The sequence below is a fragment of the Sapajus apella genome, unplaced genomic scaffold (genome assembly GCF_009761245.1).
Source record: "Sapajus apella isolate SASKATOON/1434 unplaced genomic scaffold, GSC_monkey_1.0 scaffold6, whole genome shotgun sequence".
Classification (NCBI taxonomy): Eukaryota; Metazoa; Chordata; class Mammalia; order Primates; family Cebidae; genus Sapajus; species Sapajus apella.
In genome coordinates, this window is record NW_022436946.1 from 49,885,731 (window position 1) to 49,909,331 (window position 23,601).

A 23,601-nucleotide genomic window follows, 5' to 3' on the forward strand; every position below is an offset into this window, starting at 1 on the left:
TTAAAGCTGGGCCTGAGTTTCTTCTCTTAATCTCTACTGACCCCTAAAGCTTATAGTGTGGTACAGGGTGCTAGGTGGGTGATCATGATGAGGCAGCACAGACTGCTAAAACCTAATGTTTATTTGTTTTTAATTGGAGTTTTATAGATCCTGGGTGGTGACACAGCAGTTAGCGTGTGGGAAAAGTAGATGAATAATTGGTAAATAGAGTTGGTTTGGGAGATGTAGTCATATAGAGGCAGAATAATAAAAATACAGTTTCAGTTGTGAGGCTCAGCTGTGCACAGGTGGTGGTCAATAAATGAATTTCAGAATGGTGTTAGCAGATAGCCAAGCTTGGACTCTGGGATCTGTGGATCTAGGAGTACTTTCTGAGCCAAAAATTTAAATTTGTGAATGTGTTTAAGAGTAGGTAGGATCAGAAATAGTAAGGGGCTGTACAAGTGGAAACTGCATTTCCTGTCAAAAATGTTATTTTTGGCCACTTTTCTATTGTTAGACACCTTACGAAGAGAGTATACTTGTAATAATTAGAATTCAGGCAGAGGGGTAATTCCAGTGACTTAGGACTGTGTGGTTAAACACACATGCCTTGAACAGTGTGCCAGGCTTTTTGTGAGGGGCTTAAGAGTTGGTAATGAACACATTGGGCACAGCTCTGAGCTACCAGAGCTGCCACCTGAGGGAGATATTGGAGGTAAACATTTATAAAATCTCAGCGTTTGTGAGGAGTGCCACTGTAAAGTGCAAAGTGCAATGAGGAATTTTTTTGCAGGGGAAATGAACATGGTGGTAGTTATGAAGAGGTGGGTCTGGAAGCCTTCTTCAAGGAGGTGACATTTATGAGTAATTATTATTATTATTATTTTTAGAGACGGGGTTTCACAATGTTGGCCAGGCTGGTCTCGAACTCCTGACTTCATGATCTGCCTGCCTTGGCTTCCCAAAGTGCTGGGATTACAGGCGTGTGCCACCACACCCGGCCTTGTTTTTTTCTTTTTAAAGATGGAATGTTGCTCAGTTGCCCAGGCTGGAGTGCAGTAGTGTGATCTCGGCTCACTGCAGTCTCTGCCTCCCAAGCTCAAGCGATTCTCCTGCCTCAGCCTCCCAAGTAATGAACTTACAGATGTGTGCCACCATGCCCGTGTTTTTTTAGTAGAGATGGGGTTTCACCGTGTTGGCCAGGCTGGGCTTGAACTTTGTGTTTTTAGTAGAGATGGGGTTTCACCATGTTGGCCAGGCTGGGCGTGAACTTCTGACCTCAGGTGATCTGCCTGCCTTGGCCTCCCTGAATGGTGAGATTACAGGTGTGAGCCACTGCACCCAGCCAAGGAGGTCTCATTTAAGCTGCATTCTGAAAGATAAGCCCAGGTTAGGCAAGCAGGTGTGTAGGTGTGGGCAACCAGGGTGGGACAGTGAGTAGAGTAGCGTAGACCAGAGAAGGAACATCATATGTAAAGAGCCCGATATGAACAGCAGCTGGGAGCTTTCAAGGAATGAAAAGGTAGCCAGTGTGTCTGGAAATTGTGTGAGAGCAGGAGTGGCATGAGACAGTGGTGGTGGAGGCTGAGCTCATACAGCCTTATGTGTAACATAAATAAATCTGGGCTTTTTCCCAAGAGCAGTGGAAACCGTCAGAGGTTGAAAGTTGGGACGTGGTATGATCCTATATCTGTTTCATGTGCTGGAAGGTTCAAGAGTAGATTTGGTGGCCCAGGGAAGAAGCTGTTGCTGTCCAGGAGAGATAAAATGGTGTTTGGACTACAGGCATGGTGGTAGGGTTGGGCAGAGAGTCAGGAATTAAAACTATATTTTAGAGACAGAACTGAGAAAATATAGTGACTTGATGTATATGTGTGGGGGAAGGGTCATGGTGATGGAGAGGAGCGGGGTCAGGCGTAATCAAGTTCTGGACATTAAAACTTAGTGGATGGCTGGGTGTGGTGGCATGTGTCTATAGTTCTAGGTACTCAGGAGGCCAAGGCAATGGGAATCACTCGAGGCCAGGAGTTGAAGGCTGCAGAGAACTGTGATTACAACTGTGAATAGTCACTGCATCCCAACGTGAGCAACATGACGAAACCTCATTTCTGAAAAGAACAAAAAGCAGGGGACAAATAAACATTATTGGTGAGGTAGCCATTCACAGAGTGGGAGAACACTGGAGAAGAGGGGAAGATCATGAATTTCAGGTGTGGGTATGCTGAGTTTGAGGTCCTTGTGAGACAGACACAAGTAGAGATGCGGTATATGATAAAGGCAGCCGTGATCAGTGGAGAAAAGACAAATTCATTTAATAAATGGTGCTAGGGCAGGTGGCTAACCATTTGGAACAAGGTAAGTTCAGTACTGACTTCATGTCATATACCTGAATAATTTCAGATGAATTAAACATTTAAATATGAAACATAAAACCATAAAGGTGCCAGCATAAAATATGGGAAACTTTTATAGAATGTTGAGCTTGGGAAAGTTTTTCTAAACATGGTGCCATAGGGTGAAACTACAAAAGAAAAGCTGAATTGCTTGATGACATGAGAAAAATGAAAACCAACTTCCTGTGTATAAAAAATCACGATATTTAAAGTTGAAAGGGTAAGCTGGAAAATTGTTTGCAACATGTGACAAAATAATTCATATTAACATATGAAGAGCTTTTATAAATGAGTAAGAAAAGATGAATACTTAAGGGGGAAAATTGGTCAGAGGATGTAAAGAGGTAATTTACAAAAACAATACAAATGATTAACAAATATATTAAAAATGTTCAACTTTTTAAATTTATTTACTTATTTCATTTTCATTGAGACAGGGTCTCGGTCTGTTGCCTAGGCTGTAGTTCAGTGGCACAATCATAGCTCACTGAAGCCTTGATCTGGGCTCAAGCGATCCTTCTACCTCATCACCCTGAATAGCTGAGACCACAGGCATGTGCCACTATGCCCAGCTAATTTTTGTACTTTTTGTAGAGACCGGGTTTTGTCATGTTGCCCAGGCTGGTCTTGAACTCCTGTGCTCAAGTAGTCTGCCTGCCTCGGCCCCCCAAAGTGCTGGGATTACAGATGTAAGACACTGCGCCTGGCCTCAACCTCTTTAATATCAGAGAAATGCAAGCTAAAAAATGAGGCACTTCTCTATCAATCAAATTGGCATATTTTGTTTTTGTTTTGTTTTTTAAATAATATGAAGAAGTCTCAGCAGGGGTATGGGAGAGGCACTGACATATTCTTGTGATAGGAGTAAAAATTAGTTTGTACTTTCTGGAGTTGAGTTTAATAGTTTCAAAAGATAAAAGATAAAATATCTTAACATTTCTAACATTCAATTATTAAGTAATTTATCCTTCAGGATTCTTTTCCTAGGAAAAATATTAGAAATATTTACCTAGAAGGAGAATTCAATACTAAAATATTGCAATCTTACAGTTATTAATAGTATAGCTTTTTGGTCTGGAGTCTCTGATTTTTGTTTGAGATAGTAGCTGGAAACTGAAGCTACTGTAGGCAGTTGCTTTTGCTTTCCCTGGCCTCTTCTCCCTTATGTTGTCAACTTTCCCTTTCTACAGCTGGGAGTCTGAGGGTTTAACGGGTGCGCAACATGTGTAAGTTGATATATCTTCAGACATCCACTTGTAGATAATTTGTGAATAATTGGCAAGTCTCTTTATGAATGAGTGATACCCTTTCATTAGTCCTCTAATGACTATCTAAAGAAATGATCACTACTGCAGAGAGAATGCTCTGAAGAGCTGAGCAGTGTGCATTGGTGTCACCAGGTTGGAGTTCAGTGGACCAAGGCTGGACCTTTCTTCCAGAGTCTGCCCTGCAAACCTGTTCCATGCTCCCAGGCACCCAGTGCTTTCTTTTTCAGAGCTCTCCTTGCACCCTCTCCTGATGGTTGGGTTTGAATGTTTCCTCAGCTGGACTCTGTGCCAGGCCTGGCAGATTCCTCCTTTGCCTTGCGAGCCTGAGTGCCTGGCACATATCAGGCATCCAGCAGATGTTTATTGAACAAGAGCGTTAAGGAGCAGTTTTGGGATCATGCTTTTAAGATAAAAATGGCTAAACTAGTGTGTTTCCAGAGGAGGCTGGTCAGGAGTAGTTAGTCGGGGGTAAATTTCATATGAGGATGTGAGGAATTTGAGGATACTGGGGATAGATAATATAGAGAAGTAAAGCTATCAGGTAATATACTCACTTTTAAAAAATATTTAAAAGTAGCTAAGGCCTTAGGTGTCACTGTAGATGACAGGCATAAGAGGGAGGGGAGAATAGACAGAGAGGAAGCTAAGATGTATATTTGGGGAAATAATAGCTTACAACAAAGGGTAAGACACAACTTTAAGATAGAGCTGCCCACAATTGGGAGGACTTGTCCTGTGAAGTGGCCTGAGCTGCTGTTCTCCAGATGAGACTGGTTGATCACTAGCATGATAGCTGAAGAGGGGTCTTTTTTACAGATGCTGAGATGTTTAGAAATGGTCTTGGGAGGTCTTTGCAGTTCTAATGGTTTCATGATTTTATGTTCACTCTTTGGGGGAGAAGACTGGAGTCATTTTTGTAAGTCGTAAAACAAGGCAGAGGCCAAAGTGAAGATTGGCTGACTTGAATTTTGTTTGCTCGTGTTGGGTGGTGATTTACGTCTAGGATGCTACTCACACCTGCTGGAGACTCAGTGCTTTAAAGGATCCATCTGTACAGCACTACTCTACATCCCTTGTTATTAAATCTATGCTTTGAACAATGAATCTTCCACTTCTTTTAAGGTTTTTCTTTTTACTTGGACAGTAGCAAAATTATTTTTGTTTTTAAGAAAGCTTGGGGATAGCATGTTTTAATACCTGCTCTTCCTACTCTGTTTAATTAGATCATGCAGCGCCTCGTAGAGATGCTCACGTCATCTCCACATTAGGCCTTCAAGTCTCAGCTAGGAGCTGCTTGCTTGCAACACAGCAGCCACATACTCATACCTCCTAGTGAAAGTGAAGGGGAAAAGCCTTCAGAACCAGGCAGTGGAAAAAGATGAAAAACGATATCAATGCATATGTTAGCACATTTAGCATATGCTGAGTAACTGGGAACAGAGATCAGAGAAGGAAAATGAAGACATGGAAGTAATTATGCCTGTCAATCTAACTAGAAAGGTAAAATACATAGACAAAAGGAAAAAAAACCATGAAAACTAAAAGAAATGATCTGGAACCTCAAAGCAGTGTTTCCTATTGCAGGTTCTAAGCACTCTCTAAACAACCGGGGTCTGTCTTGAACAGTGGCTTTCAGCCCTGACTGCTCATTTAGAATCACCGAGGGAGGTGTAGAGGGAGAGGGTGGTGCTTTTGAAACACAGCTATGCGGGTACCACACCAGAACAGATAATACAGCCTCTGGGAAGAGGGTCTGGGGAAAGGTAGTTTCAAACTCAGCAGGTAATTCAAATGTGTCTATAACCCAGTATAGTGCAGGGATGGATGAGGGAAGGGCCACGTGAGGGCACTGTGCCTTGGTTTGGGAAGGCACCAAATAGGAGAATATTGTAGGTTTTTATAGAGGAGGTGATAAAATCTAGAACAAATCAGGCCTACTTCACAGCTTTGCCAGGAAAGTTACCTTTGCTGGGTCTGTCTGCCTGGTTCATAGCCCAGCCGTTCTTTCCGTGTCAAAAACCAATTGCCTAGACTGTAGATTTTTTTGGTGTGGGTAAATTTTAGATGCTGTTTTTAGTGGCACTTTGAAGATACTCTGGTCTTATAACACCCCCGAGAGTGAGTTATTGTACAAATGAGAGGGCCGGATGGGGTTCAGAGGGGATAGGGAATGGGTCTAAGGCCACTCAGCAAATGACAGTGCTTTTCTTCTGTTCCAGTAGAACTTCTGTGTGTTTATCTTGGTGGTTTGTTAAAGTCACATGCCAGAAGAGTAATAATCTGACCTGAAAACCATAAATTCTATCTTTACCTGTATTGATTGCATTCTGGTGAGAACCTCACCCTCTTACAAATTCATACCAGAGTCCTGTGCTCACCCATTGAAGTGGAAGTGATTTACTCTGACAGGTCTTTCCTTATTATTCAACAACTCTAAGTTGCTCACTGCTCTCTAATGGAGAGGACCATTAGATCACATCCTCAGAAAGCATTAACCCTTCTTTTCACTCAGCCTCACCATTCCAGACTTCCAGAGGGCTGAGGGCCTGGTGTCTTTTAATAGCCAGGGATTGTGGAAGCAGCTGCCATCAATGTTGGCAATGACCAGCAGTGGAGGTCCTGAATTGTGGTTTGTTTTCCATTTGCTTTGTTGCTATCTGAATTGATAAAACTATGTTGATTGTTCATGAAAATGAAAAAAATTACTTTTAGCAGAATAAAATTAAATGTTAATAAATACCCAGTTCTTAGAAATTCCTGTGGCTTATTTAGCAGTACAAAAGGGTTGGTGTAATTCTGACAGGCTGTATCTGGTCTCTATCCTGGGTCTTTATCCTGGGCATATCTTAGCTTTTTTTTTTTTTTTTTTTTTTTTTTGAGACGGAGTTTCACTCATGTTACCCAGGCTGGAGTGCAATGGCGCGATCTCGGCTCACCGCAACCTCTGCCTCCTGGGTTCAGGCAATTCTCCTGCCTCAGCCTCCTGAGTAGCTGGGATTACAGGCACGCACCACCATGCCCAGCTAATTTTTTGTATTTTTAGTAGAGACAGGGTTTCACCATGTTGACCAGGATGGTCTCGATCTCTTGACCTCGTGATCCACCCACCTCGGCCTCCCAAAGTGCTGGGATTACAGGCTTGAGCCACCGTGCCCGGCCTCAGCTTTTTTTCCTCTGAGAGAAGTAACTTTGACTTTGTGCTTAAATATCAGGGTTCCAATTACTGAATGATTACAATAAAAGAAAAAAAAAACCTCACAAGATAGCATCATGTAGGCAATAGTCTTTAAAGAATCTTTATGGATACACATCTCTTAGGTATGTTTATGTGTTAGAGATGAATATCAAATGGGAAGGCTCAGCACCTCCCTTTCATCCCCACCCCTAAGTTGCCAGCTGTGGAAGCTCTCCCAGTGTGTGTTCTGTTGTGCTGATTTGCCTGGATACAATTCAGGAGGAATTATAGATAAGTGATGACCTGGTATATTGTAATACATTGTCAGTTGTTTGGTGCTTGGTCAACCTAACAAGATATTTCTATTTATTTAAATTATTCAACTTGTATAATAAACCAAAATTTAAAGAATTGGAAAAAAAAAAAGCAGATATCTTTCATTATTCTGTCACCTAACTCAGTAACTATTTCTTATTTCCCTGTACTTTCCACATGCATATTTTTATGAAATTTCATTTTTGATATACACATCTCTTTGTATCCTGTTTATTTTTAAAAGCAAACACTAAACATTTTTCTCTGTATTGACATATTTTAAAAGTTTATTTCCTTTAATAGCTGCATAATGTTTAATTGTGTTGGAAAGTACCTGTATTGATTCCTTTAAAGTTAGTCCAATTTTTTTTTTTTTTGTATTATAGATGACTCTTCCGTGTCCGGATGCATTACTTCTGAGCAATAATTTCCCAGGATAAGTTCATGCGAGTGAAATTACTGCGTGAAGGATTATGCATTGTTAGGTCTATTCCTAGGTATCACCATGGTGCTTGCCAAAAGATGCACAAATTTATAAAGTGACCAGTAAAAGATTGAGGCTCCAGTGTCACTCCAGTGTCCTGGGCAACGAAAGCAAAACTCTGTCTAAATAAAAAAAAAAAAGAAAAAAATATATATATATATTTCTTCCTCTCTGTTGCTCAGCCTGGAGTGCAATGGCGAGATCTTGGCTCACTGCAACATCTGCCTCCCAGGTGTAAGTGATTCTCCTGCCGCAGCCTCCCAAGTAGCTGGGATTATAGGCACCTGCCACCACATCCGGCTAATTTTTGTATTTTTAGTAGAGACGGTTTCACCATGTTGGCCAGGCTGGTCTCAACCCCTGGTCTGAGGTGCTCCACTTGCTTGGTCCTCCCAAAGTGCTAGGATTACAGGTGTGAGCCACCGCACCTGGCCTGGATTTTTCTAATTATGTGTCATTTGTGATTTGTCCCAATCCCTTATCCATTTTTCCAGTAAATGTTGAGGTTTTCTTTAAATGTTGTTTGATCTGTTTGTGTTTCACAGAGTTGTCTCTGATGGCTGAGGGAAATATTTCCTGAGAGTCACATGGAATCTTAAAGGTTTATGTGGAAGGACACTGACTTAGGCTTATCCTCTTTGTGGCAATCCCTACCCCACTGTAGGCATCATGGAGCTTGTGAGAACCTTTTGTCCGGCACCTCACAGCAGTGAGCCTCAGGCTGCAGTTACTTCACTCTTTCCATTAAGCCGCCCTCTCCCATTGGCCAGCTCCAGACTTAGCTGGCTCCTGAGGCCGTCTGACCCCTGACTTTGCCCTCACAGCCTGCAAGGGCACTCCTGCTTAGCCGGCAACACCCCACCCTTGATCTCTGCCTGCCTCCAGACCTCCCCACCACCCCCACAGTGGATTAGCCCCTTTCCATATTGAGTTTCCTTCCACTCAGCCAAGCCTGAGCTCTGTCATGGAAGCCACTCTCTCCATAGTATCCCCCATCACTGCCCCGGCCTCTCACCCTCCTCATCTACCTGCATCTCAGTCAGTCCCATCGCCTCACTCTTCTCTTGCTTTAGGCCTTTGAGTACAAATTCTTTCCTGTCTTTAACTCTTATCTCTTTAAGCCTCCAATCTTTAAATACACCACCCAGTTCTGTCCTGTCTCTTGCTTTCCCTTCACACAAAAGCATGTTTGAAATGTAGCAATGCTTCCCCCTTACCTCCCATTTACTCCAAGGGCCACTGCACCCTGACTTCGAGACCTGCTACTCGTTGCTCTTGAAAGGGTAAATATACCCTACCATTCAGAAAAGGCTTCCTTTTCTATTTTGGCATTTTGGAAGTAGGAAGCTTCTACTGGAGAGAGAGGCACTGAGGAGCCTTTCTTCTCTGCTGTAATAGTAATGGAAATGAGATTTCTTGGGTGTATTAACTACAAAGGACGGCCTTTCTCTTCTGGAGGCTTTATCCCACCTTTTCAGCTCCAGAGATTCCCAGCTCCATCTTGATGAGACATGAGTGTCTTGTGGTTTCAGATGATGCCCGGTTGTTGGGTGTAGCAACTGTTAACACATGCAGGCACGTACTCTGTACCTGCCCTATTCTGAGAGCTTTTCAGGCGTTAACGTATTTCATGCTCACAATGATCCTATCCATGAGGAAATTTAGGCACAAACAGGTAACTTGCCCAGGACACCCAACTTGTAAACGGTAGAGCTTAAATTTCAACCCAGACTAGAAGCCAGAAGTCATTGCTGAACACCCTTTAGCCTTTCTCTTACGTATTGGATTTCTCTGATCCTTCATCCCTGTTTTTCTTTAAGTGTATCAGTGGTTCCCAGGATTCCAGCCCCCACCCCATTCATCTCACATTGCATATTCCCACCTATTTATTAACGTACACTCCCACATATAATCGCCCTCCTGAATCCCAGCTGTTTTCTAGATCTTCACTTAGATGTCCTAAAGCCACCAGAAATTCAGCACATCCTAAAACAGAACTCATCATCACCAACCCAGCACTCCCCGTGATCTCTCTCTGTGCATGGCAGCACTGTCCAGCCAGTTGCTCCAGCTGGATGCCAGAAGTCGTTCCCGGGGGCTCCTTCTGTATCATTTTCACGGACTTTCAAAGCCCTGTACTGCCTGAGCGCTCCAGTTTCATTTCTTAGCATGGCCCTTGTCTGCTGTATCTTAACCACACTGTTCTTTCTGCCTCACAGATACTCCAGGCTTATTCTGACCTTCAGGCATGTGTCTTCACTGCTTCCACTGCCTAGAATTCTCTTCCTCCGGATCTTTGCCTGCTTGATCCTTCTTGACATTCATGTCTCTGTGTAAATAGCACGTCCATAGGGAGGCTTTCCCTGACCACCCAGTCTAATGTAGCTGCCAGCCACACCCTCTATCACATCACCGTACTTTAATTCATAGCACTGATCATTGGCTGATGCTTTTATATTGATTAATGGATTTGTTTATTGCCTCTTCATGTGATGTAAACTCTGTGAGAGCAGTGACCTTGTCTGTTCCATTTGTCACTGTATCCCACGCACCCAGAGCTGTGTCTTGCAAATAGTCAAAATATTGATTAATACTGATAAGAGCTGACATTTATGGATCATTTACAGTGTGCTTAGGTGAATAGTAATGCAATATATAATATATACCCTTAAGTATAATATACATACCCTCAAAACTATATATAATGTATATATGTTATAGTGTGTATTACAGATATAATATATAAAATACCTACTTTTTTTTTCTATGGTGATATAACAATACCTATATTCTCATGGGTTTGGTGAGAGTTAAATGAGGTAGAAATTGTTCTCATTAATTCTCACTAAAGGCATATGAGGGTAGGTACTATTATTATCATTAGTATTATTATGCCTGGTTTGTAAATGAGGAAACTGAGGTACATTGTAGTTAATTAGCTTACCCAAGATCATGACTAATAAAGGGTGGGGATCAGGCCTGGCCCTGGGAGTTTGGCTGTAGAGCCAGATGCTAGGTAAGTGCTAGCATACAGAACAGATAGATACAATTCATCACCAGAGTGCTCACCAGGTACCTGAATCTCCTATCTCCTTTCTGCCCCACGACCATAGTAGAAACACCTGATGCCTCTTGCCTGGAGCCTAACCACAGCTTCTTAGCTGATGTCCTAACCTCTAGTTTTGTTTTTTAACACTAAGAGTGGTTACTTTGCAATGCAGACTAGAACTGCAGGCTCTCAGTTCCTCTTAGGCTAAAATTCAAACTCCTTTTCTCCATAACCTGAATTCTTGTATCTCCAACCTCATCTTCTTCTTCCCCGTGTGCACCTTGATTCCTGCCACACCAAATTACCCTTTTTTCCTGAAGTATACACTGTGCTGTTCTGCAGCTTCCTGCCTTTGCACAGGCTGTTTCCCCCACTTTGCTTAACTTCACAGTTTCTCAAGACTTATTTTCACTTAGAAACTTTCTTAAGGTTCTCCCTAGCCTCCACCAGCCTCCTGGGCTATGTTGGAGGTGCTTCTCTTCTGTTTCACTGATTTGTACTTCCATGGAGGGAGTGCTGTGTTATACTTGTCTGGGTTCTTCCTGTCCTCCTTCCTTCCTCAACTTTCCAATAACCTGACTTGTGGACATTGTTGTCCTGAAGGAATGACTGGCTTCCCTCCAATGCTGGTCTCTAACAGAAGGCCTAGTGAACAGTAGGCACTCAATAACTATTTGCTGAATGAATACTAACTTCCCAAGGTCAGTTGAGGCACTCAACAATGTTATAATTCATATCAGATAGGGTAATATAATATGTTACAAAACATTAATACAAATGTTTCAGAAGCCCGTTAGAAACAATATCATGCTCTTAGAATGAGCTAATTCCTGAGATTAGGTACAATTTAACTTCGAGCTTTTGACAACCAAGGTAAAAAGGGAAACGTGGGGTTTGTGTTTATTTTCTAAGAAGAGGAAACAGGTTTTTCAATGGAGACAAATTTTTTCTTGGTCCTGAATTCTAGGAGAAGATTATTCTGTGGATGTTATGTAAGAGAAAGTGGGCTTCTTTGTGGACAGTGTTTATTATTGTTATTATTATTTAATTAATTAATTTATTTTTTGAGATGGAGTTTTACTCTTTTTGCCCAGGCTGGATGCAGCGGCCCAGTCTCGGCTCACTGCAACCTCCCTCTCCCAGGTTCTAGTGATTCTCCTGCCTCAGTCTCCCAATTAGCTGGGATTACAAGTGCGTGCCAGCACAACCGGCTAATTTTTTTGTATTTTTAGTAGAGATAGGGTTTCACCATGTTGGCCAGACTGGTCTTGAACTCCTGACCTCAGGTGATCCACCCACCTCAGCCTCCCAAAGTGCTGGAATTACAGGCGTGAGCCACCGTGCCTGGCCGACCATGTCTTTTGAATATAAATATTTCTAAAAACCTTTCTTAATAAAATCTCAGGATTGAATGTTTAATTGAAGCTCCAAAAGCATTTCTTTGAAGATCACTTTAATATACCTCCTATATATTTTTTTCTCATCAAGTTTATTACAGAGGTAGAGCTTAAAGAACCTAGAGGCTTTGATAATTTGCCTTATGACCATAGCACAGGCATCTCTTAGACACACTTTCCTATATAAGTTATTTTTTAATGGTAGAGAGGGCAAGCCATGACAAATCTTGAATGAAGCTATTTTACATTTAATATTCTGGTGACCTCCAGAGTTACAGCTCTCCAATGTTGTTGGTAAAAGAGAAGTCTTGTTGCATTAGACACTAGGTGGTCTAACCTTGGACAGAGAATGTCGGGGCCTGATTTGTCATGCTGCCTGATTAGAAGGTCATCTTGCTCTCCTGGGGCAGTGCGTTAGAGCAGTATGGGGCAGGCCAGAATACTTCTTCGTGAACTTTTAGCTCAAGCACCTATACATGTCCTTGGTTGAACCCCAGAGTTCTAGACCCTGGAGTTCCATGTCATCAAGTATTGAAAGAGATAATTTTGGTCTAAAATATTTAAGAGCAATATATTATAAACAGTTGCCACTTTCTCAAAGTTAAGTATATTTACTGAACACCCACAGTATACTGGGCACTAGGCTGGGTACTGGGATGCAGTTCTAGTGTTCAAGAAGAGTTCATCGTCTAGTGTGACTTCTGTCCTCACTGAATATACACCTAGACAAAATCACAAGAGAAACATTCCAATGAGACCATCAGGACAAATAGATATTAAATAGGTCCCAAAGCACTTAATTCACTTGTCAGTGAAGTTATTTAGCATTGCTCATTTAAACATTGGAGGGTGTCTCCCAACTTTTATAATTTAAAATTTAGCATAATGTACTTCTTTTTTTTCCCCCATTGACCTCCACTACTAGTGAACAAGATCAGGCAATTTTGATTTTTTATGTTCAAATTTTTCAAACAGAAAAGTCGAAGAGCAGTACAATGAACAGCTTTATAATCACCACCTAGATTTAATAGTTAACGTTGTTATGTTTGCTTTACCTATTTTTTTTTTGCACAGAAGTATTTTAAAGTAAACTACAGATATCATGACATTGAACTTCTAATCACTTTTGAATGTAGCTCTGGGAAATAAGAATGTTTTCCTCTTGTAGTAGGCAGCCCCCAAGATGGATCATAGTGACCCCTGCCTCCCGCTGTGCGGCCTTTTGTGTATTCCTCTCTCTGTGAGTGTAGGCTGGACCTAGTGATTTGTTTTTTTTTTTTTTTTATTTTATTGAGATGGAGTTTCGCTCTTGTTGCCCAGGCTGGAGTGCAGTGGCATGATCTCGGCTCACTGCAGCTTCAGCCTCCTGAGTTCAAGTGATTCTCCTGCCTCAACCTCCTGAGTAGCTGGGACTAAGGCACGCATTACCACAACTGGCTAATTTTTGTATTTTTAGTAGAGATGGAGTTTTGCCGTATTGGCCAGGCTGGTCTTGAATGCCTGACATCAAGTGATCTGCCCACCTCGGCCTCCCAAACTGCTGGGATTATAGGCATGAGCCACACCTCCCTGGCCGTGATTTGCTTTTAACAAGTAGAATGTGGCAGAAGCATTGGGATGACCCAATATTCAATATCAAAATGAATGTAGCTTCCATCTTAGGCATCTTTTCTTTCTTCCTCTTGCCCTCTCACTTGTTTGCTCTGACAGAAGCCAGCTCTGAGGTGAACTGATCTATGTGGCAAGGAACAAATATCTTTGGCCATGAGCCAGTGAGGACCTGGGATGTGCTAACAGCTGTGTGAGTGAGTTTGGAAGGAAATCCTCCCCAAGTCAACCTTTGAGATAACTGCAAAGCGCTGGCATCTTGATTGAGCTCACGAGAAACCTTAAGCCAGAGGGACCCAGCTAAGGCTATCTGGATCCTTGACCCACAGAAAGTACAAGATAACACATATCTGTTGTTTTAAGCTGCAAAATTTGGGAGTAATTTATTATGCAGACAGCAATAACTGATATATCTACATAGCCCCAATCCTATTAACCCCAGTAGGCACTTCTTGCAGCTAATGCTGGGCTGTGAAGAGTAAAGCCAGGTTGTCAGAAGAGATTGTCATAGCTTCTCTTGCTATGGTGGGTGGCAAGTATGTGATCTCAGTTACCTCAAGTTATTTAGATAAAGGTTTTACATCTTTTAGAAGTAGAATCTTATTTTTCAGTCTCTCCAGGGACTATTATTATTAGCTATTCTGATTTTAGCAGGAGTATTCTCATCTTGGCTGTGAAGAAATCAGGATCTATTCCAAGAGTACAGAGCTTGGCACACAGGAGGTTTCTGCTTCTGGCTTCAGTGATCTTTGAGAAAGAACTGTGCACTGGAGAAAGTTCTGTGGCCATCCTTGGTTTTTGTTCACTTTCTTTTCTTTTTAAGATTTTTTTAACTTTTTAATTGTTGTGGGTACATAGTAGGCATATGTATTTATGGGGTACATGAAGTGTTTTCATACAAGCATGCAGTACCTGTGGCCATTCTTAACCGTTGAATTGTCAGGACACAAAGGCAAGCACATTCAGTAGAGGAGTAACATGGTTTACCACAGAGTAGAAGATAGAGATTCACTCCTGCACTTGAAGCATCACACAGAATTTTGACATGATGTCCACCATACTGATGAGGGTATGGTCTGAGAAGGTATAGGATTTCCATGTTTAAATATAAGGTTGAAAGCAGTTTGGTTTTCTCCTAAGGGATCTGTGCCTAGAGACTTAATCTGGGTAAGGCTTACCACTCTGGGCAAGTCCTAAACAGTTCTGGTGGTTAAAGATTTTTACCAGTTTTTGGTGATTATGTACAAGTTTGAAAGTGGTTAAGGATCCTGAATTCCAGCTAAGGTGGAGCCTAAACTCCATAAAATGAAGAAAAGTCCTCCAGGAATGTGGAGTCTGCCTGCAGAGTTGAACTTTTCTGGCCCCAATGGCCGAATACAAAATCTTCCACTAGAATCTATTACTATTCAGCTTTCTCAAAAGATGGGCAAGTTCCTTATAAAAGGATTTGAACTTAAATCTCAACATGACATTGTGTTCTTTCTGATGTGGTGTTTTATTAACCAGGATTTGGGTGCTACCAGATAGTCTTTATTGAACAAAGAGATAGAACGGCTGGTTCCTTTGATTGCCCAGCACAGGGCAGACAAGACAGAAATGAAATTGAGGGGAAAGCTTGTCCTGGAATGCAATTTAAATTGAGTGATACATATTCTTTATCCTCAGAAGATGGGATAGCGATTTGGGAAAGTGATACTGGCAAGAGAGACTCATATAATTTTTGTAGCCCTCAAATCCCACCATTTCAGCTGACTGTGCAGCCACTCAGAAACAACAACATTGAGCAGCTTCAAGAAGGGAGAGAACCAGGAAGGCTGATCATCAGTGAGTTGGTAAAACTGGTATCTTTGTTGGTGATGTTAGCTATAGATCTTTAAGACTTCCGGGAGCTGCGTAGTGATGCTAAATTATAAGTGAGCTTGAGTAGGCAGTTGCCTCATCCTGAGGAATACTTTCCTAATTTAGATGTGTAAAGTCTTTCCACACTGGTACAAATCCTTCATCCAAGTTTCCTAAAATTATAAAGTATTCCCATGGATGCTCTGAGTGTCTGGAGTTTGGGAGGTGTTCAGACACATTAATAGAGAACTGAAGTTCAGAGGAGCATGTACAACCCAGTGTTTAGAGCCTGGGATTTCTGCACTTCTACTTTGTTTCATAAGGAATTGTAAGAACTAGGACATCAGCAAAGAGACAGGGTGATGGTGGTATCGGTGGCCAGTGAGGAAGGTGTTGAGCTGAAAAGAGAGAAATTTTTCTGTGTTCTTTCAGAAAATCTTATAAAAATTACAGGAGTATCTAGTTGCTTTCTAGAATGAAATCTGAAGAGGGATTAAATTAAGGAGCTTCTTCTGGTATTTCTTCTACCCATCTTTATTTTTTTCTCAGAGTGTGAGCTAATTGGCAATCGTGAGCTAATCACAATCTGTGCAGTGATTTTAGAGTATGCTTGTAGTGTGAAAACAAAGGCTTTTTGAAGGAAGTGGCTGTCTTATAATTATTTCTGACACAGTGGGGTCTGATCAGGGAGTATAAGAGAATAGGAAGTAGATTTTATTTTTCCTGTAGCTTTGCCCTCTGGGAGATTCACTTGCAAAAAAAAAGTTTTAATTGTGTAAATTTAAGTGTGTGCTTTTTGATGTTTGGATGTAAGATTATCATGATCTCCTGATTCCTTGGGAAAAGCACTGAAAATCCTTGTTTCTTAATTTTTCTTCAATTTCCAGTTAATGAAAGGTGAGAGAGGGACAATTAGAAGTAGGAATAATGTCCACATTGACTTTACTATAATTGTCTGCTCATAAATCATGTGAGTGCTTAGCTATAGGGAACCCTATGTAAAACACACTGTATCTCTTAGACTCAGAGAAAATGAGTCTTGGAAACTTTTTTGATTATTCTCTTTAGTTTCTCCCTTGAATTTATATTTAATAGCATAGCCAGTCTTGTCTCTTTTGTCACTTATAGAATTTGGAAATTTAGCTGAATTGTGGAAGAGGAGCTGACAGTTACTAGTGGGAAGTGGGAAAAGAATTAGTAAGGGAGGAAGGAGATGAGATTCAGAGGTTCATTCCTGTAGCTGTTTCCAGGGGTCTGAAATAAACTTTCTGTCCACCATCTCATAAAGATATATGTGAAAACAGATGATCAGTTTTTCCATAGAAGTATGTTAGTGGAGACTAGGAATGGGTGCTGTTCTAGAATAAATACGGCCATAAATTTTTTTTTTTTGTGAATTCCAGAGGAAGGTATGAGATACATGGTGGAAGTTCTAAGGAGACTATTTTGTTTCAGTGTAAGGAACCATCTAACAGCAGAATAGTCTGCCCTGCTCAGTAAATTATGGGAGAGAAGTTTCGGCAGGGTGGGGTTGGGGATGGGGAGTATCTGGTAGGAAAGTGTGAGAAGGGATTCCTGTACTTGGAGAGGTATTGGACTGGCTCTGTCCACATTACTTGTTTTGATTACTGGAGATGAGTATAAAATAATTCCTTATGTTAGAATAGCACATTCTAGTTTGCAAATGCTTTTACATTATTATACTTTTTAATTGCTATTATAGCTCTCCATTCTGAGAAAGGACAGAAATCAAACATAATTAAAGCTATCATACATAACCTTAATGATGGTTCCTACGTGATAGTAACCAGATGGACAGAAAAGTAAAATAGAGATTTACTTGCGCTCAAGGTGCTTAAAAATTATTTGAGGAGACAGGACATACATGTAGGTAAGACTGCAAGATGGCTGTGTGATTTACCTAGTGGTTCTCAAAGTGTGGTTCCTGGAACAGCAGTATCAGTAATACTTGAGCTCTTGTTAGAAATGCAAGTTCTTGGGTCTCACTCTGTACCTACTGAATCAGAAACTCCTGGGATCAGGGACATCAGTTAGCGTTTTTATTTTTTTTATTTTTTTATTTTTTGAAAGGTCCCACATATTTATTACTGAACCCAGGCAACCAAAACCTTGTTTTTTTTTTTTTTTTTTAACATGAATAATGGAAGCACTGTGCGTTGTACTAATGCCTTCATAACAGATACAGAAAGGAAACTGTTCAAACTTCTCCAGATGGCGGTGACATTTTTCAGCTTGATTTGGTAACACGACTGTGACCTACAGACAGCATAAATATGTGTGCCATCACATGTGTAATTTCTTACAGACCAAGTTTGGTTCTTCTCCAATGTCTCCTTTTGGAGTTGTACCTGATTTTATTACCAGTTTTCATCCGAATCCACTGGGGAATGGGACGATTTTGCTTTTGTTTCTTGGCCAGGAATCGCTTAATCCTGAAAGTCTTGTGAGAAGACATGGCGAGAAACGGAGTAATGCCCACACCCCAGTTAGCGTTTTTAAAAAGGCTTCAAGGGCAGGCGTGGTGGGGTGTATGCCTGTAATCCCAGCACTTTGGAGGCCAAGGTGGGAGGATCACTTGAGCCCAGGAGTTCAAAACCAGCCTGGGCAACATAACGAGGCCTCATCTCTACTAAAAAATAAAAGAAAAGAAAAAAAAGACTTCCAGGTGATTATACTGTATGCTCAAGTTTGAGACCAGTGATCTACTCTAGCTTAGCCCAATACTTCTTAAACTTCAGTGTGCACAAGAATCACCTGGAACAATGCTATTCAAAGTCTGGTACAAAAATTGCAGGCTCTCCTGGTGATTTTAATGCCTCTAGAGTTTGAGAAACACTGGCCCGAAAGCTTGTTAAATACAGGTTCTCTAGTCCCATTCCCAAGTATTCTGATTCAGTTGATGGGATCTGAGAATTTCTGTTTTTAACTAACACTCAGGTGCTGCTGGTGCTGCTAGACTATTCTCTAAGCAGCATGTCCGTTTGGGATTTAGCAGAGGCATGGGCAATGAGTGGTTCCAATAGACTGGGACAGTGTGGGAAGCCTTCTTGGAGTGGAGGAGACGGGACTTGGTCTGAGTCTTAAGGGAAAGGTCAGGATTAGACAGACGGAGGTTATTTGGGGCAGGGAGGATAGGACGAGCACCTGCATGTTTGACTGACGTAGATCATTCATAGGAGGTAGAGCTTGGCTTCTCCTGCCCAGGTCTGGAGAGTGTCACACATGGTCAGCTCTCATGCATCCTCCCCAAGGACGCACGGCTCAGAGCCAGCCAGCAAGCAAATAGCCCAGGACTGTGAGCACTTGCTCAGTTATGCTGTGTGTGGTCTCCCCCTCTAATGGAATTTTCAGGCACATGTGGCTTTCTGCTTGTCCCTTCCTATTCTCTTGCTTCAGCTTTGCAGCCTACTTGTTCCCTCAATTTTGCCTCAGTCTTCAGGCCTGGATCCTGGCCGTTCTTCTCAGACTCAATATTGCTTTCATTCTTCCTGGACAACTGTGTGTCTTTGTCCTCCATTGTTCTCCCTGTGCTGCTCATCCAGCCATCTGCTCAGTTAGTACCAGCAGGGGTGAGGGACCTGACCTACCGCTCAGTCCGCCTCCCATACGCTTTGCTGTGTCCCTTATCTCCTGGTCAACCCTCTGTTGCTGCCTGTGACAGAAGTGGAAGACAGTGTGGGAAGGGCCGGTCATGCTTGGCAGTCAGGATAAGCATTGGGTTAATCAAGGTCACTAAAGGCTTATAACCAACGATCTATGACAAAGTCCAATCACAGTGAACTGAAGTCTGGGTAAGAGAGCTGATATCCATCAGGACCCCTTAACATTCTTGTTATTCATGATTTTGTATTTCCCACTCAGTTTTTGGTCATCCTTGGGTGCCCCAGTGGTTCCTTTATCTACAATATGGCCTTCCTCATGGAGAGCAGCTATCTAAACCACCATGGAGAGGTCATGTGAAATTCTACAGATATCCAGGGCCAACTGTCATTCTCCAGCCTCTCAGCAGAACCAGTTCCTGCCACTGCCCCTTTGGGCTTTCCTTCTCCAGACCCACATGGCCCATCCCTCTGGCTGCATGGTCACTGTCCTCATATTTCATCCCTGGTCTCTGCTCTTTGATTGCCACTTGAAGACCAAGCCATGAGGTCTGTCAGGTCACTCTGGGCACCTGAAGTCACTTTGCTACTATCAGGATGTGGACTCAACCTCATTGTCAGGAGGGCTCTACATCCTTGGGGAGGTGTTCTAGGTGCTTAGAAGCTGGCCTCAGGTGGAGCATACTTTGGATGGTCTGATGTACCTTGGGTCCCTTCACAGCCAGGGCTTTGAAGTTTTAAACCTTCATTTTTCCTCACCAATGGTTCACAGTTCACATTCTGAGCTTGGAGGCTGGCAGGGCGAGTTTCAGGTGCCCACATATCCCTCAGCTGCTTCTGTCCATCCTGTGGAAGTCACTGGGTGGTTCTCCTGCCAAAAATGAAGCTTGCAGTGCCTCACCACCTAAGCCTCCTCCTTCAGTGCCCTTTACAAGTATCCTGAGTGTTTTGCTTTTGCAAAACCCTCTGGTCATGAGATCTGGGGCTACTTGGTGAACCCCAAGAGTGCTGCAGTCCAAAGCCTTTGACTTGGTCTCATTGTCTCTAAGCAGGGTCAAATCTAATTCAATTTCCCTTTTAAAAATGCTTTTTGCCAAGCTCCCAAAGGCTAAAGCTGGAACAATTTGAGCAACAATGTAATGAGAGTATTGGATTATAACCTATAGAATAAAATAAATATCCATTAGTGCATACTTAGATAAATGAACAATTGAATACATTAGGAAATGGGAAAGAAAGGACAGTAGAATTCTAATCAATACAAAGAATTAGAGAAATCGAAACTCACAGTGAAGCAAACACCACAGTAATATTTGCTTCGGATACCATCCACCAATGGACACTAAAATTAGCAGGCCAAAGTTTGAGGAGAAACAGGATATTTATAGAATCTCAAAGTGTTTCTCTTAAGAGTATTAATTACAAAGGAATAAATCTTAACTTTATACTGAAAAATCTAGCAGATACCACCTTTACCATGTGGTCAAGGTTAATATCACAGCCATAAGATATAGGACATTGGCTGGGCGTGGTGGCTAATGCCTGTAATCTCAGCACTTTGGGAGGCCGAGACGGGTAGATCACCTAAGGTCAGGAGTTTGAGAACAGCCTGGCCAACATGGTGAAACTCTGTGTCTACTAAAAATACAAAAATTAGCCAGGTGTGGTGGCAGGTCCCTGTAATCCCAGCTATTGGGGAGGCTGAGGCAGGAGAATCACTTGAACCTGGGAGTTGGAAGTTTCAGTGAGCTGAGATTGCACTACTGCACTATAGCCCAAGCAACAGTGCCAGACTCCATCTCAAAAAAAGGAAAAATGTATAGGACATTATGTGCTCCCTGATATGATGCCCTGCAAAGGTATATTAGTCAGGATTCTCCAGAGAAACTGAACCATTAAGATTTGTTATAAGGAGTTGGCTCACACAATTATGGAAACTGACAAGTCCCAAGATGTGCAGGATGAGCTGGCAAGCTGGGGACCCAGGAGGGAGCAGTGAAGGAAATCTGTCTTTTCCTTACTCAGGAGAGGGTCAGCCTTTTTGTTCTATTCAGGCCTTCAACTGATTGGATGAGGCCCACCCACCTTAGGGAGGACAGTCTGCTTTACTCAGTCCACTAGTTCACGTGCTAATCTCATCCAGAGACACCCACACTGACACACTGTACTATTTTTGCAACATTTCTGTAAATCTAAAATTATTTTAAAATAAAAATTTAAAAAAGCTTTCTGCCATCAGGTACTATGAGGACTTTTGAATGATGGGATACTATTGTATTCTTTACATTCATAACTGTCCTGTGTGTGTGCACACTTATATAATTTTATATGTGCCACTCACCATTTTCCACGGATACTAAGTTCCACCTGTATTTTTGCAGGCACCGTTAAAAACACTTGGTTTCTGTTCTCTTTTCCCTTTTGCACTCTGTATTCCTTCTTGCCCAAAGCATCCTTTTGTAAACTTTCACAGCTCTGCCCTTCTGCTGTTCCATGCGGACTTTATCTCTGAGATGAAGATCCGTGTGGCACATTGTGGAGACTGAGAGCATCAGCCAGAAGTTGGGAGACCTGGTAGCATTCTCCTCCTTCGTCTCTACTTACTAACTCACTGTCTTCCAGTTTTAACATTTTGAGGCCAAATGGCAAATTTTGGCTAAACATTATGTGCACTATTTGATGTGTGTGTTTGAATGATTATATTTTTGTGATTTTTTTTTCTTTTTATCAAAGTCCTGTGTGTTCTAATTTTAGGTTTTCCTTTTTTTTTTTTTTTATTTTGAGACAGAGTCTCACTCTGTCGCCAGATGCCAGGCTGGAGTGCAGTGGTGCGATCTTGGCTCACTGCAACCTCTGCCTCCCAGGTTCAATCAGTTCTCCTGCGTCAGCCTCCCTCATATCTGGGACTACAGGCTCATGCGCCACCATGCCCAGCTTTGTGTTTTTGTAAAGGCAGGGTTTCACTATGTTGGCCAGGATGGTCTTGATCTTGACCTCATGATCCACCTGCCTTGGCCTCCCAAAGTGTTGGGATTACAGGCGTGAGCCACCGCACCTGACCAGTTTTCCAAATTTTTATTTGTATTTATGTTTTACATTTTGCCTTGAAAGTCTTTGGATTCTACAACAGACTTCAACATTTACAGATTTTACTCTGGCATTTCCCTTAGAGTCCTTTTGAGTAATTCAAGGACAGCAACATTTTCTTTTTTCCTTCTCTCTGAGGCTGTGTGTAGCTCTTCTCTCAATGATCCTGAAGCCCTCTCGTGGCTTCCAGTGTGTGGGTAGTCCTGTGTGTGGTTTGAATGGGTTAAGCCCTGGCATAATCCCATAGGGAGGACTGTTTGGCCACCTGGCCAACACCCCCCTCCTGCCCTAGCAGGGTAGCAGGAGAGCTCCCGTGAAGTTTCCCTCTGCCTACCTGCCTTCACTTAATGCCAGCAGGGGTGTGGTGGAGTCATGGCGTCAGTGGGATGCACCCTTCCTAAGTAACACTTTAGGAGTTACTTCTTATGCTGTCTAGTTTTTGTTATTTTGTTCAGGTAGTAGTTTCTCTGGATTTTCCCCCAGTACTTGGACAAGACTCAAATGTTGGAGAAGTCGGTGGACAATGGGAAATAGCTGAGGGCTCTAACGTGAATGACTTGATTGTCCTCACCAGAAAAGGAAATTTGGTGAGGTTCAGCATATTGCCCTAGTATAGGGTATTCCTTGGTCCCTATGGCATATATAGGAGAAATGATTTTTAAAAATCACTTCCCCCTTCATTTGTGCTGTAACAATTGTTAACCTGTGTTCCTACCTCCAGCCATTTCCCCCTCCTGTCTTTCCTCTGCATTGTCATCAGATACTCAGCTTCCTCAGCTTGTCACTCAAGAACGGTGAAAGCGGTAGATATTCCTAGAGTACAGCATGTAGAACCAGGCCAGGCATGTAGTAAACGTGGTATAAGGGTCTGCTAAATAAAAACAAGAATTGACCCTTACCTTCAAAGAGCTAACAACATAGCTGGAAAGATAAAATGCACACGCATGCGTGCGCACACACGCACGCACACACACACACACACACAATGCATACAGCATTATGGGAAAAACGTCACTCAAGAAGCCTGAGAGAGAAGAGGGAGGAAATATCTGCTGTGTGCTCTGCTCAAGGCGCCTCCATTACTCTCTTCATTTTATAGTTCAGAAGGTTAATAGACATTAAATGTCTTCAAGTCCTTTAAGGTTGTATGTGCAAAGGGAGAGCGAAACCCAGGATTGTGTGAACTGAAAGCTCCTGTTGCCACCAGAAAGCTTTGAATACAGGCTGGAGCTGGACCTTGAAGGATGGATAGAATTGATTAGAGAGAAGTGGTGAGCACATATAAGTTGTAGGGGTAGAGAAAGGGTGGGCATACATGAGCAAAGGTGTAGCAGTGGGAGGCATAAAGTGTGATGGGGAACGGGGGTGGTCCCCAGGTTTGCTG

General features: G+C 42.3%; 2 protein-coding genes across 6 annotated transcripts in view; one reads left to right on the forward strand and one right to left on the reverse strand.

The window, feature by feature from the left end:
* Positions 1-23,601, forward strand: part of FAXC (failed axon connections homolog, metaxin like GST domain containing) — a 77,284-nt gene that overhangs the window by 33,793 nt on the left and 19,890 nt on the right. The gene's annotated exons all lie outside the window — the stretch shown is intronic.
* On the reverse strand, positions 17,768-18,016 carry LOC116549559 (60S ribosomal protein L39). Its single transcript, XM_032275210.1, has one exon. The coding sequence runs from the start codon at positions 17,984-17,986 to the stop codon at positions 17,831-17,833; it is 156 nt and encodes a 51-aa protein (XP_032131101.1). The 5' UTR covers positions 17,987-18,016; the 3' UTR covers positions 17,768-17,830.

Coding starts and splice junctions, on each gene's coding strand:
- LOC116549559 (XM_032275210.1), bottom strand. CDS start 17,986: ATGTCTTCTCACAAGACTTTCAGGATTAAGCGATTCCTGGCCAAGAAA.